Here is a 13,092-nt window from a genome sequence, read left to right as displayed (position 1 = left end):
TGCGCTCCAGGACGTGTCAGGGCGGAGCCGGCGAAGCCAGCGGGCCGGCCTTCATGAAGGCCTCGCCCAGCCGCCGCCGAGCCGCAGCGGCGTACTTGCTTGCGTATGCGGCCGCTGAGAGGGCGTGGCCAGAGGAGACGCGGAGAGGCTACGGGAGGGGGTGGGGCCAGGAGCGTTCTTACGTAAAGAAGGAGGCGGGGTGCTCTGTGCGCAAGGGAAATGGGAGAGGTAGTTCAGCGGCCGCCTCTGAGGGTCCGGGAGATGATATACATATGTAGATGAGAGGGCGGGACCAGCGCGCGGGTGGGGGCGTAGGGTGTCTGCATATGCAGGAGGGGCGGAGCATAGCTCGCCCAAATTAGATAGGAGGTGCTGTCCCTTTCCCTTTTCCGCCTTCCCCCAGGATAACACAATCGGGGCACTTGGACCTCTCACCCAATATCCCCACAAAGCTGCTGAACCCGGAGTGGGAGAAGCAGACCTAATGCATGCAAGAAGTCCTGGATTTCGAGTCCCGGGAAGGCGGAGCCGACAGGGCCCGAACCGAGAACGCTCAAGGTCACTGCGGTGACCGAGTGAAGGTCACAGGGAAAGGCGGGGCCACGTGCGTCCGCCTCACGCGGGCAGCCACGCATTGACTCACGGACCATGTACAGAAGACTCTTTTATTTCTCTAAGGCTCAAAATCCAAATGGACAGGGTCGGGCTTGGATCTGGGACCAGGGCTGGAGTCGGGCGGTCACTCGAGCCCGAGGCGGTGCTCTCAGATCACCATGATTTGCAGCCTCTTGTTCCGGCGCCTCTTGAGCCCCTCGATGTATCGCTGCAGCTGCTTGGTCAGGAAGTGGTCCCGGCCGATCTCCGATCGGTAACCTGGAGGGCAGAACCCAACTCAGGGCAGTGAGCAGGGGCATGGCCTCCCCCAGGAGCTGGTCTTTGTTCTTTGGGGAACTTTGGATCTCCAGGGTACTGGGACCTGCCTGTTTTGTTTGTTTCGAATGGTCAAGTCATAGACCTGTGCTCCAAACAGATGGGGGATTCAGAGTAGGATGGGGGTGTTGGAGTGGAGGATGGATGAGGAAGGCAAGTTTAGAGAAGATGTTGCCAGCCTGAATTATGGCACTGGGATCAGACAGCTTTTGGGACACCGCTTCGACCACCCAGTCTCAGCCATTAGCCCTCCCCACTCCACCCCCACATTCATAAACTAAGCAGGGCAAATCAAAGGAAGTTTACTCAAATAATCCACTGTCCAAAGGCTCCTCACAGCAACCAGGGAGGGGCCAAGGCCACAGAAAGGCTGTCATCCCCAATGGGCAAGTGAAGAAATAGCCTTAGAAAACCTACATCAGGTTGAGAGGGGCTGCACTGAGGCTAGAGCCCAGGCCCTTGACGGTCACCCCATGCTGTCCCCGTTGGGTCTCCCTGTGCCCAGTCTCCTAACTTTTTACTTTTCATGGGGCTTCTGGAATATTTGTGGGTGGTAAGGGAATCTGACAAGGCAGACACATCCTGAAACCCCACTCCCACAGGCCGAAGCCCTGGCAAATCCCCCAAGGTCTCTTGTGGGAGCTGGGGGGATGGGAAGTGGGGAGGCTCACTCTGGAGGGCTTTGGTGAGGATTTCCAGAGCTTCATTCTCCATGAGTTCAGTCAGGGGCAGGGGCAGCTGGAGAGGCAGCAAGAGACTCAGATGTACAAGGGACCCCAGCTCTGCCCACAGCTGAAATGCCCCACCTGCCCCCTCCAGGCCCAAGACCCTCAACCGACCTGCCTGCCCCTCCACCCTGCAAAGCCCCCCCCCCTCTCACCCCTGAAACCCCCAACTTGCCCATCCCCCACCCCCCCACTAAACTCCCCAGTCTCCTTGGGTGCCTCCAACCCTGCTCTGCTGCTCCACCCAGTAGGCTCGATGGGGTGTGTGCTTCGAGATATTGAGCGATGACACTGAAGAAGACTTTTCTGGGAGAAGAGAAAAAAGGGATCAGTCATCTGCAGACTGCTGAGACTTCCCTGGAGCAGAGGGGATGTATGGGTAGGCATGTTGGCCGGGGTGGGGGTGGGGGGCCTTCAGAGACCAGCTCCAGGTGCCACTTTAGTGGGAAACAGGATGGGACAGTGGTTTAAAGCCTGGGCTTTGTTGTCCCACCCTCCAAGGTTCCAGTTATGACTGCCCCACTTTGTGAGACTTAAGGCCAGTGACTGACTTTCTGACCCTCAAGTTCTTCATCTGTACAATGGGATAATAAGAATGGCACCATATGGAGGTTGTGAAGTTTAAAGGCGATCATGCAAGGGAAGCCCAGTGCCTGGCACAACAGCAAGTGCTCAACAAATGGCAGTTGTTATATTGTTATATGTTCCAATTCCCTGATGAAGGGCTGGAGAGCAGAGGTGGTGAGGAGAAAGGGAGGCATGTCCCAATCAGCGCACAGCGCAAAGTAGGAAGTAAATACTTAAAAATTGTAACCAATGACTTAATGAATGAAAGACAGGCACCTCCTCAAGCAGCGCAAATCCACAGAAAAGGCATTAACTCTCTCCTTTCAACTATCCGGGTGATTCCATTAAAAACACAGGTCCTACGGCGCTGCCTTTGCGCATTTTCCTGCTCCTCTCTATGACCCCAGGAATTTGCACGACACCTGCCCGGTAGGGGGCATTCCTAGAAGGTCTGGTTGATTTAAAGCGTGGAAGATTAGCGTTGGCGCCCCTTCCAGGGAATCCTAGAAACTTGGGTCCCACAGTTTTCCCCCATTTTACAGCAATAGAAACTGAGGCCCTGGCCATCCCCCTGCCCTGTGGGCGCCCACAGCCCATTGAAGCCACACTGACCGTCGTCGGTCTTGGAATCGTCCTCCTCTAAAGGGCCTCCCAGGGAGCTGCCGCGGCGCATCTCCAGCTCCATCAAGGCGTGCTCGTCCAGCTCCTCTGGCTTGAAGCTGTCCTTGTCCTCTCCGTCATCCGATTCTTCCCAGCCACCGTCCGAGTCGTGGCCCGCCTTCTGGTTGTAAGACCAGCAAGTCTTGCTGCCTACGCTGCTGCCCTCCAGTTCCGAGTCCTCACGGACAGTAGGCAGCGGTACATTCAGCTTCGGCTGCGACTGCGTGGCCGTGGTCCACAGATTCCGAATGTCGTCCGGGCTCGACTTGCCTGAGCCACGGTGGCCCGAAGACTTGGCCAACGCCTGTGGGCCACATACACCGAGGGAAGCCAAGGGTCGTGGGGAATTGGGGAGGAAAGGAAGAGCAGGCTGGGGGGGTGGATTCTGAGCCCATCCAGGGCCGAGACTCAGTTGCCGGGGTGGGGATGGAGAGGGGGTGATGGTTGGGAGCTGCCCTGAGCCAGGGCTGAGTGAGAGGATAGCCAGGGAGGGGCCCAGGGTGGACCTAGGATGAGTCTGGGGGCTGACAGGGTGAGGAGGACCAGGAAGAGTTCTTACTTTGAAAGGCTTTTCCTCCATGGCTCTGCCCCAACGGACCCAGTCGCCAAAGGCCTCGGGGCGAGGCGGAGGGGGGTCACGCTCCAGGAAGGGGGAGGGGCAGGGTCCCGTCCAGAATGGCGATGGGGGTCTCGCGCGGGGAAGGTTCAAGCTACAGCCCTCCACACTAGATACCATTATGTCTCCCCATCCCTGCCCCCATAGCTGTACTGAGGATGGACGCACCGCCCATCTTGGCAGATTCCCACGCCAGACCCTATCCTTAACCTCCAGGCAGAGACACCGGTCCAAGCGCAGACAAGAGTGCCACGCCTTGACCGATGGTTCGGGTGGGGGGGGGAGGGTTAGGCCTGGGGGTCGTGGGGGGGGGGCCTGACTTGCCCCGGAGGTGGCCCGACGACGCAAGCACTCGCACACCCTCTCGCGTCCCCGGAGCTCCACGCCCGCAGCGATGCAGACTGTTTTCGTTTATTGATGCAGGCTTTGAGGCACAGTCGGGAGATGTTGTGAGGGACAGGCCCAGACGGACAACGAGACAGAAAGCCTTGGGGTTCTGGAAATGGATGAAGTGAGGAGGGGGCCAGGAGCAGAGAGTGGCAGACAAGCAAGCCGTAGCCTCCTCCCCAGGTTTCAGCCGGGTCGGTCGAGAGAGGGCTCTTTGGTTAAACAAGCAGAGCATGCCGGGGAGAGAGCAAGAACGGAGCCCTTGGAGGGGCCCGGGCAGGGGTCTTGCCCCTACGCGGGCACGCCTTTGTCCCGGGGGCGCCCCGGGCCGCGGGGCCGCGCGGGCTTCCTGGGGGTGTTGAGGGGGCGGCGGCTGCCCCGTGCAGCGCGGGGCAGTGCGCAGCCGCGCTCGCTCTGCGTGTCCGAGGACTCGTCGATGAAGGCCAGATTCTCGCTGGGGTAGTCCAGCGCGGAGGCCGTGGGCGGGGTGGGCGGCGTGGGCGGAGAGGGTGGCTCGGTCTTCTCCGGGGCCGCAGGGGATAGAGGTCTGCTGGCGGGCTGCTCTGGGCACGGCGGCGGAAGCAGGGGTGGCCGCTCCTTCTCCGGCGGCGGTGGTGCCGTGGGCCCGACTCGCTGGGTCACCCGCGCGGTCACCGTGCCGGTCCAGCTGGCAGCCTGCGCCGTGAGGCCGCCCATCTGCGCGGGGAGGAAAGGCAGTCCTCGACCGGGGCTCCTCGACCGTCTCCGCAACCCCGGGAGCCTGCCCCTTCACCAGTCAGGCATTGCCCCTCTTTTCCGCCTCGTCTTCCTGCCTCAGGAGTGGGAAAAGGCCGGAGGAGGGAAAAGCTCGTCACCCAGCCACATGCTCTCCCCTCCTCCATCTGCGCGGAAGTGCCCTTTTCTCCAGAAGAAAGGACCGACCGGACTTTATTTCAGCTCTCCCTCCCGTGCCCCCAGAGACCTTTGCGCCTCCCCCCTCTCCACGGCCGGGAGCAAGGAGTGGGGCTACAAAATATTTAGAACAATAAATAAAAATACAACAACAAATAAAATTTTAGTGTAAGTATGTCCCATGCAATATTTGGGACATTTATACTCAAATATTATTTGCAACTTATCCAAAATTCACATCAACCGGGCTTCCTTTATCTTTATTTGCTAAATCTGGTAACCTTATCCATGAGAGTAGAGATGGAGTCACCTGCAAACCTGTCAGAGTTTATCGCTTTGTTCCCGGCCGGTGCGCACTGGGGCTCCCTCAGTCCCTGCCTTGGGGACCCCACACTCTGGAAGGGAGGCAGACTAGTCAACCTGCTGCTGGTGAGCAGCGCAGCAGCGCCAGGGCGCAGGCGCGGTGTCGACGCAGGGGCGCCTACCTCTGCCCGAGTGCGGCGGGACACTACTCGCAGCCAGTTCCCGATGGTGGTGAGCACTGAAGCGAAGTAGGCCAGGCCGAGTAGGATCCAGAACCACACCAGCGGCTGGTAGGCTGCAGAGTTCTGGTTGGGGCTGGCTCCTGGGACGCCACGGGGAGGGCAGAAAGAAGTTGATTGTGAGACACGCCTTGAGCCTGTGAGTCTCTGGTTCACTGGCCCTCTTCCCAACTCGTTGAGAGGATCCGCCCTCCCCAGGACGGTGGGTGTGAGCTAGAGTGCGCGAATGGATGCAAGAAGATGAGTGGGAGTGACTTGAAGGTGTGCAAGAGAAGAGTAAGTGGGGTGCTCACGTGCAAGAATGTGAGCATGTGTGAGGGGTGCACGTGTACAAGAATGTGGCACGTGTGAAGGGGTCACTTAATATGTGTGAGCACGCGTGGGGTGTAAGTGGGCGTGAGGTGTTGGTGCATCCCTGGAAAAATGTGAGGGTGCATTCAGTGAGTGGATGTAGGGATTGGAGCAAGCACGTGTGAGCGCACAAGCGCCCTGTGGAACCTGGAGGGAGAGGCAAGATTGCAGAGCCCCTGGGCAGGAATAAAATGGGTAGGGAAGTGCAACCCAAGAAAGTGGCCTCACCGGCCACATAGTCCCCGAAGCCCACCGTGGTGAGCGTCACCACGACGAAGTAGATGGCCTCCAGCTTGCTCCAGCCCTCCACATAGCAGAAAACGAACGTGGGCGTGAGAACGAAGAGCAGGCAGCCGATCAGCAGAAAGAGCACCGCCGATAGAATTCGCACCAGTTCTGGTGGCACCTGCCACTTCTGCAGGGAGGGCAGTAGGCAGGGCCAAGGAGTCACCAAAACCTCCAACTCTCACACCCCACAACCCTCTTCTGGGAGCCCGTGTCCGAGGTTCGCGCGATTCAGGCGCCCCCCGCTCACGTGCCGGGTGGGTATGTAGGGAAGTGTATCCCGAGCCCAACGCAAGGGCGCGCAGGGTGTGGAGCAGCTCACCAGGAAGATGGCTTCGATGTGGCCAATGCCGCGGCGTAGGGAGGAGCCCAGCCGGTCCCCGACCCCTGCCAGCAGTATCCCGAACAGCGGGATCCCCACCAGTGCATAAAAGATGCAGAAGAGGCGGCCAGCATCTGTGCGCAGGGCCGCGTTGCCATAGCCTGGGCAGAGGGGTCGTGCAGCAGCTCTAGGGGTTGCCTGGCACCCCCCTACCTCCCCCTGCGCCTTCGCCTGTGAGAAAGCCCAGCCACCCCGTGCCCCCTCCCATGACCAGTCCCCTCCCCCACCGATGGTGGTGATGATGGTGCCTGAGAAAAAGAAGGCGCTGCCCAGGTCCCAGGCTGAGTGGTTGCTGTTACTGGTTGAGTTGGTGTCAGGGTTTGCACCCCCTCCCAGGGCATCAGCCACCTCCTGCAGGACAAGATGCAGAAGGAGGAACCTCAGTCCTTCCCTCCCGTCCTAGCCAACCCCCTGGCCATCCAGTCTCCAAGGTGTTTCCCTCCTTACCCCTCCCACCTCTCCCCTGCCCTCTGGTCTCCCTGAAGGCAATCCCTTACAGCAGACATTGCAAACTGGAGAGCCCAATTTTGTTTGACCAACACATTGTTTTAGAGACATTTGAATTATCGGCCCCTTAATTTCATATAACAGATTTCCAGTTTTACAGTGGTCAGGAGCACAGACTCTGGGACCAGACTGCCTGGGTTCAAATCTTGGTGCTAGGTGAAGTTGAGCATCAATTTCTGCATCTATCATTTGGGGATGGTGATACTAGTACCTACCTCGTAGAGTTATTGTGAAAAGTTAAAGCACTCACGTCAAAGCAAGCACTGTGTGTCTGTGAAATTAGTCCCCATGTAGAGATCATGCCCAGTGAGTTCCAGCTTTCCACAGACCCCACCAGTCCCACCGCCCCTTTGGAAGCTGAGTTTGAGTCCCTTGCCTTCGAAAATCTGATGAAAGTTAGGGACCCTCCCTCCAGGAAGGTTCACACGCCAATAAATTTTGCATCCAGTTTTAGGAGGGTCATGGACACGCAAACCCCTGCCCACCCTGCTGAAGTCCAAACCAAACCCTGTGCTACATAGTAGGTGATCAATAAACATGATTAAATTAATGAAATGGCCATGTGTCTGCCCCTCTTGCCAACCAGTCTGCCTCTCCCTCGGAGGCGGAGTCTGTGTTTTGAGAGTGCCTGCCCTAAGTGACGGGGGTCAGAGCATATAGAGGAGGGGGCGCAGAGGGGCCCTTCCCCAAGGAACACAGAGCTAAGACACAAGTGGTGTGGGGGGGGGCAGAAGCCACCTTCTCTCTCTGGCTGCAAGACCTCATTAGCAAGACACATGCCAAATTAATCTTCCTGAAGCGGCGGCCCAGAATCTCCGTTGTTCCCTGCTATCTGCAGAGTAGAGTCCAAGCTCCCCAGCCCAGCCTGTAAGCCCCTTCTCAGCCCGGTCCCACCCTCCCTTTCCCCAGTCTTCACTCCTGGGACCCCCATTTTGGAATTCAAGTTACAGTGACCTTTTCCCCCGATTTTCTGAGATGATTCCATTTCCTGAAATAATTGTTTAATACAGCCAAGAAGTGAAAAGTATGATCAAAAGTGGTTTAATTTTATTCTGCAACACTTTTCCAATAAATTCACTGCTTAGGGGAAAAAATCCTTTGTCATTCTGTGTGTTCTAATTTTTGCTTCAAATGACTAGGCATCTGTTAAATCCAAGAACTGCAAAACACTCCGAGCTTTCCAGCCTCCACGCCTTTGCCCATGCTGTTCCTCTGCCTGGGAGTCTCTTTCAACCCCATCACACATCCCTAAATTCTACCCATCTCACCTGCTTCATTTCAATTACCAGCTCTTCCCAAAGGCCCCTGGCATCTCCCTCCTTGCCCCCAGCACCTAGCCCAGGGCCCAGCATACAACAGGCATTTAACAAAGAAGGAAGTAATGAAAGCTCCTTTTCTACTAAATCCTACAGTGAACTTTCCATGGATTTGTCCCTTCACCTAGATGTAACATCCTCTAGGGTAGAGCCTGCATCTGTTCCACCCCAATATCAATTTCCCTGCTCACCCTATGGTGTACAGCACAGCACCTAGCACACAGTAGGTGCATAATTGCTGCATGACTATTTATGGAAGAGAAATAAAGCAGCTGTTGCCCTCCTTGCTTGGTTCTGCCCTTCCTTTTCTTCTTCTTCTTCTTCGTCTTTTTTTTTTTTTTTTTTTTAATCCAGGAAAAAAGGAATTCCTTTGTGAAGATAAAATAGGTCAGATTCCCTCCCTCCTCCTGCCCTGTGGTCTGGCCAGGCCCTCTCCTACCCAGGCCTCTGGGAGCTTTGCTGGGCATTCTGGAGGTGTCAGAGACAATGTCAAGCTGCCTGTGTCCTGGACCCACCCCATCCTCATCTCTGCTCCAGGTCCTGCCACCTTGGGAATCAGCTGGAACACCGAGGCTCCATGTTGATGGCTCCTCCCTCCAAAAGAAGGGGCAGGAAATAGGGGTGCCTTTCAATAAAATAATAAACATGAATGGATTAAAGTTAAATGTTACTTTATTTTTTTTTAATATGACAGTGGCTCAGAAATCAGAGACAGTGCAGCAGAGGTGCTTGCCTGACAGTAGCCCAGAAGGCTGCAACCCACACTTTCTTTAGTCATTGGTCCAAAGTTGACCCATCCCTGACTCGCTCTCCCTCTAGCCTCCGCATCATAAGCAGGTGTCCTGGTGGGAAGGTGTGCTCAACCTGGCATCCATGATGGCATGGACCAGCTTGGGGGATCCTGAAATCCTCCGAAATCATCAGTACATGTTTATATGTGCACTTTTCTGGAGGTAGCGGGTGGGGAAGTGTTCACAGTGTTCTTGGGTTTCTCTGAGGCATCTGTGACTTCAAAGAAGCATAGGAACTAGTGTAGGGTTGCCAGATTTAGCAAATAAAAATACTGCACGGGACATATTTATATTTTAAAAGTATTCATTCTTTAGCTGAAATTTACATTTAACTGAGTGTTCCAGACTTCATCTGGCAACCCTAAACCAGTGAGTTAGACCTGAGAAAATGTAACATATCTCATCTGCTACAGCCATGTATTCATTTCTTCCTTCATGCGTTCCTTCATTCAACCACTATCACACACGGAAGGAGCCATTTTAGGAAGATAACCCAATGCCAGGCACAGCAAGGAAAACAAATGCCGCCCTGGCCGCCATATTGAAAACACAGAGACCTGGATCCCAGCCTCTGCCCTGCACCCCCCAGCGGCACCCTGCCTTCAGGGGTGCGGGTCTGGAAGCAGCTCTCCAGCACAGGGTCCCAGTGGCATGCAGCTAGTGTCAGGGGGTCACGGGTGACTGCTGAAGGAGCTCTCCCCCACCCACGCACCTTGATGAAGAGCCCCAGGTCCTGGTCGCTCACACATGGATGGGCCCTCAGGAACTTCTCTCGGACCTCCCCCAGCTCCCTTTGGGCCTGCTGCTCATGGGGCTGTTCCAGGGCCTGGAACACCAGGGCACCGGACACCAAGTAGAGCAGGACCACAGCCAACAGTGCCAGTAGTGTGGTGCTGCGCATGGCGCGCCCAGAGGCCCGGCCAATTCCACGGCCCGTCTGGGGAGGCCGGGCAGGGGGCTCCTGGGGAGCTGCAGTCACTGTGGGCAGAACCAGGGATGCTGGGATCAATAACCTGACCTGACACCCCTACACCCTCCTCCAACCCCTACACACCCAATGGTCTTGGAGCCCCCAGCCCTACTACCCACAGACGTCTTCTCCTCACATCCCTCTGGCCGGACACTTGGTACCAGGACACACCCAGTCCCCCCACCTCCGTCCTCCCCCTTACCTCCACTGCCCGGCCCTCAGCCCCTGTCCAGGGACTCCAGGGTGTGAGAAGATAAGAGGGCACCGGGAAGGAGAGTGGAAGGGGGAAAGAGAGACCGAGCCTGCCGAGGGAGAGGCAGGACGAGCGAGGAAATGCTGGGGGCGTGGAGGGGGCCTGGGGAACCCGCCTTCCAGCTGGAGGCTGAGGGGGCACAGAGGACTGTGCAGGGCGGGGACGGGGGTGGCGGGTCCCGGCTCATCCGCTGAGGCTGCGGCAGCATCTTCGCGGTTTCTCCCTCCCCCCCTAACTCTCCTCGCTCCTCTTCTAGACGCGATGGACCGGGCGGGGAGCCTCCAGGGTCCTCCAGCGCCCCGCTGGGCTTTCGAGGAACCCTGGGGCGGCTCCGGATCGCTGCGCAGAGGCTAGGCAGGGCGGAGGGGAAGGGAGGGTACTGGGTTCCGGAAAGCAGCGCGGTGGGGGCGACCAGGGCCGGACCAGTGCAGCATCCCCTGGACAGCTGTCAGCCCCCGGGACAGAGGGGGGCGGCGCCCTCGCGCACACACGCGGGCACAAAGACCCGCGCGCCCACGCTCCACCCTGCGGCTCCAGGCGGCGCCTCTGCCCGGGCTGCACGCACACACACACTCCACCTGCACACTCCCCGGCCTCTCGGGCACACCGGACGCTCAGGGCCGCGCGCGCCGGGCCAAGGCCCCCAGAGGCCCACACACTTGTGTGCACACACTCACATACACACATACCCAGACCGCGGGGCCACCGCGCAGCGCCCACTGCCCAGACACCGCACCCCCGCCACTCGCTCCCACGGCCTCCCCGCGTCTTCACGCCGACGCCTCGGAGCGTGACGGGCGGCGGCTGGATGCGCGGCCGCAGAACTCCCAGAGGCGCCCACGAACGGGGAGGTGGGCGCCTCTGCCGGCCGGTCGCCCCCTGCGCGCCCCAGCCCCGGAGCCCGGCCGGCGCCCTTCGCCGCCCCGCACTCCCTCTCCGCGCCAGCGCGCCCGCCCTCTCCGCCCCACACTCACTGTCTGTCCCGCTGCGGCTGCGGCTGCGGTTGCGGCCCGGGCTCCGGCACGGCCTCGCCGGTGCCTGCCGGCTGGGCCGCGGAGGCGGCGGCAGCGGCAGGGGCGGAGCGGGCGGCCGCCGGTGCTGGGACCCCCTCCCGCCGCCAGAAGCCCCCCTCCTCCCTCATTTAACCCCTCCAGCGCCGCGCTTCCCTCTGCTGTGCCTCGCCCTCGCCTCCGGCGCAGCTCTCCGCAGACCCTTACCTGCGGCTGCCCAGCCCCCCAATCCTGGCCGGTCCCGGGAGATGAGTGGCAGAGGAGCCCGGGAGGGGTCGCCGTTGGGTCAGGCCTGGAGTCTCAGACCGGGGCCCTGGTTCTGCCCTGTTGGCCAGCCAGCGTGGCCAGCGGCACGGCCCCAACTTGGACATCAGCCGGCTCACCTCTTCGGACAGGCTCCACTCTAATCTCCCAGCATCTTCCAGGCCCACTACCAGGTGGGAAGGGCCCTCAGCTCCCCGCCCCGAGGGACAGCCTGGCCCTTGGGCTCTGCACTCATGAGGGAGGAGACCCCAGGGGACAAAGGGGTGGGGGATCCCCTGGGGCAACCTGTAATTGGCCGAGGTAGGGTTGGGACCAAGCTCTGGGAAATCAAGGTGGGGCACCTCCTGCATCCCCATCTTTTTTTTTTTTTAACATCTTTATTGGGGTATAATTGCTTTACACATCCCCATCTTTTGTTCCTCACTTCCATGCCCATCCCCCAGCCAGGATCTGGTGCCAGCACTCCCTCCCCCACTGTCTGAACAGCAGGGCCCTGGCAGGTCCTGGAACTCATCTCCTCTCTGCTCTTACCCATTTCTTTACGACTCGGATCTTGCCAAAGACCCTCCTCTTGCCTGGGGGCCTCAGCCTTCACTTGGGTGGTTTTAAGCATGGGCTCTAAGGCTGGCCATCCTCTACCAGTAGGGGGCCTAGACAGGTTACCGAACTCTCCCCACCTCCCAGTCCCCACTTACAGAAAAGAAAAGGGATGACTCTCCCCTCAGGCTGCTGTTCTGAGCATTAAAGTGGTTGGCATTTGTAAATGCTGGAAACAGAGCCTGGCACTCACAACTAAGTGCCCTACAAATGTTGGCAATTTTCCTTTCAACAAAAAGTGTTGGTCCAGTTTTGAGCCGACTCTCTGAGTCTCAGATGCGGCCTGCTGCTTACGAGAGCCCCAGGTGAAGGGTTTCAAGACAGGCTCCGTGCTAGGCCCCAGGAACTCCCAGGAGCTGGAACAATTGGCCACACACATGGGCAGGAGACAGACCCTCTGATAAATGACTCCCGGCCGAGGGACAGATGACATCTGTAAGGGCTGTGACTACAGAGGGCAGTGGCTGCACTATTAGGGACAGTCAGGGAAGGGGCCCCCCAGGACCACCAGGCAGGCTGTGTCGGGGCAGACCAACCATCTGGCCAAATCCACACCTGCTAGGGAGATGGGGGCTGCTTGGTTACTGGCCAGCTCCTCCTCCGCAGGCCTTGGACTAACTCCTGGACCTGAAGGCCAGGTTGGGCATAATGACAGGGAAACAGGGTCTCTAGAAATCCCTACCCACTAAGGGTAAGAGGCATAGGAGCCACGCAATCACTGTGCCAAGGGACCCGGGAGGGGGGGATACAGTTCCCTGACCTGGAGATGGTAGGCTTCATAAAGGAGGTGAAATTTGAAGATCTTGAGGAAAGAGTAGAAATTATTCAAGCGGCGAGGGGACTGGAGTGGTCTCTCTTCTGGTCTCTCTTCCCCTCAGACTGCAGGCTCCTCCGTCTCCTCACCCACCAGCCTCGGGGGAGGCAAATGGCCCCTGCCCAGCCCAGCAGCCCCCCTCAAGGGCCGGTGTCTGATTGGCCTTAGACCAAACAGGCAACGGTGTGAGAAACACAAGCAGACAACTGACAGACAGTGAATAGACTCGGGGCA

General features: G+C 58.5%; 2 protein-coding genes across 2 annotated transcripts; both read right to left on the bottom strand.

Moving 5' to 3' along the window:
- Positions 1-16: 16 nt before the first annotated feature.
- On the bottom strand, positions 17-3,462 carry CATSPERZ (catsper channel auxiliary subunit zeta; the record flags this gene model as incomplete). The annotated part of the gene is made up of 6 exons (XM_082845028.1): positions 17-148; positions 773-873; positions 1,602-1,668; positions 1,882-1,961; positions 2,835-3,186; positions 3,442-3,462. The coding sequence occupies 6 exons, from the start codon at positions 3,460-3,462 to the stop codon at positions 17-19; spliced, it is 753 nt and encodes a 250-aa protein (XP_082701154.1).
- A 714-nt stretch (positions 3,463-4,176) lies between these two features.
- On the bottom strand, positions 4,177-9,950 carry KCNK4 (potassium two pore domain channel subfamily K member 4; the record flags this gene model as incomplete). Its single annotated transcript, XM_082845839.1, has 6 exons — positions 9,663-9,950; positions 6,564-6,687; positions 6,277-6,437; positions 5,898-6,084; positions 5,262-5,401; positions 4,177-4,581 (listed from the first exon to the last, which is right to left on the bottom strand). Exons 1-6 carry the CDS (start codon positions 9,849-9,851, stop codon positions 4,177-4,179), a joined length of 1,206 nt encoding a protein of 401 aa, XP_082701965.1. The 5' UTR covers positions 9,852-9,950.
- Positions 9,951-13,092: the final 3,142 nt, after the last annotated feature.

Source organism: Leucopleurus acutus (assembly GCF_964270905.1).
Source record: "Leucopleurus acutus genome assembly, chromosome: 8".
NCBI classification, from domain to species: Eukaryota; Metazoa; Chordata; class Mammalia; order Artiodactyla; family Delphinidae; genus Leucopleurus; species Leucopleurus acutus.
This window is presented reverse-complemented; position numbering and strand designations above follow the sequence as displayed.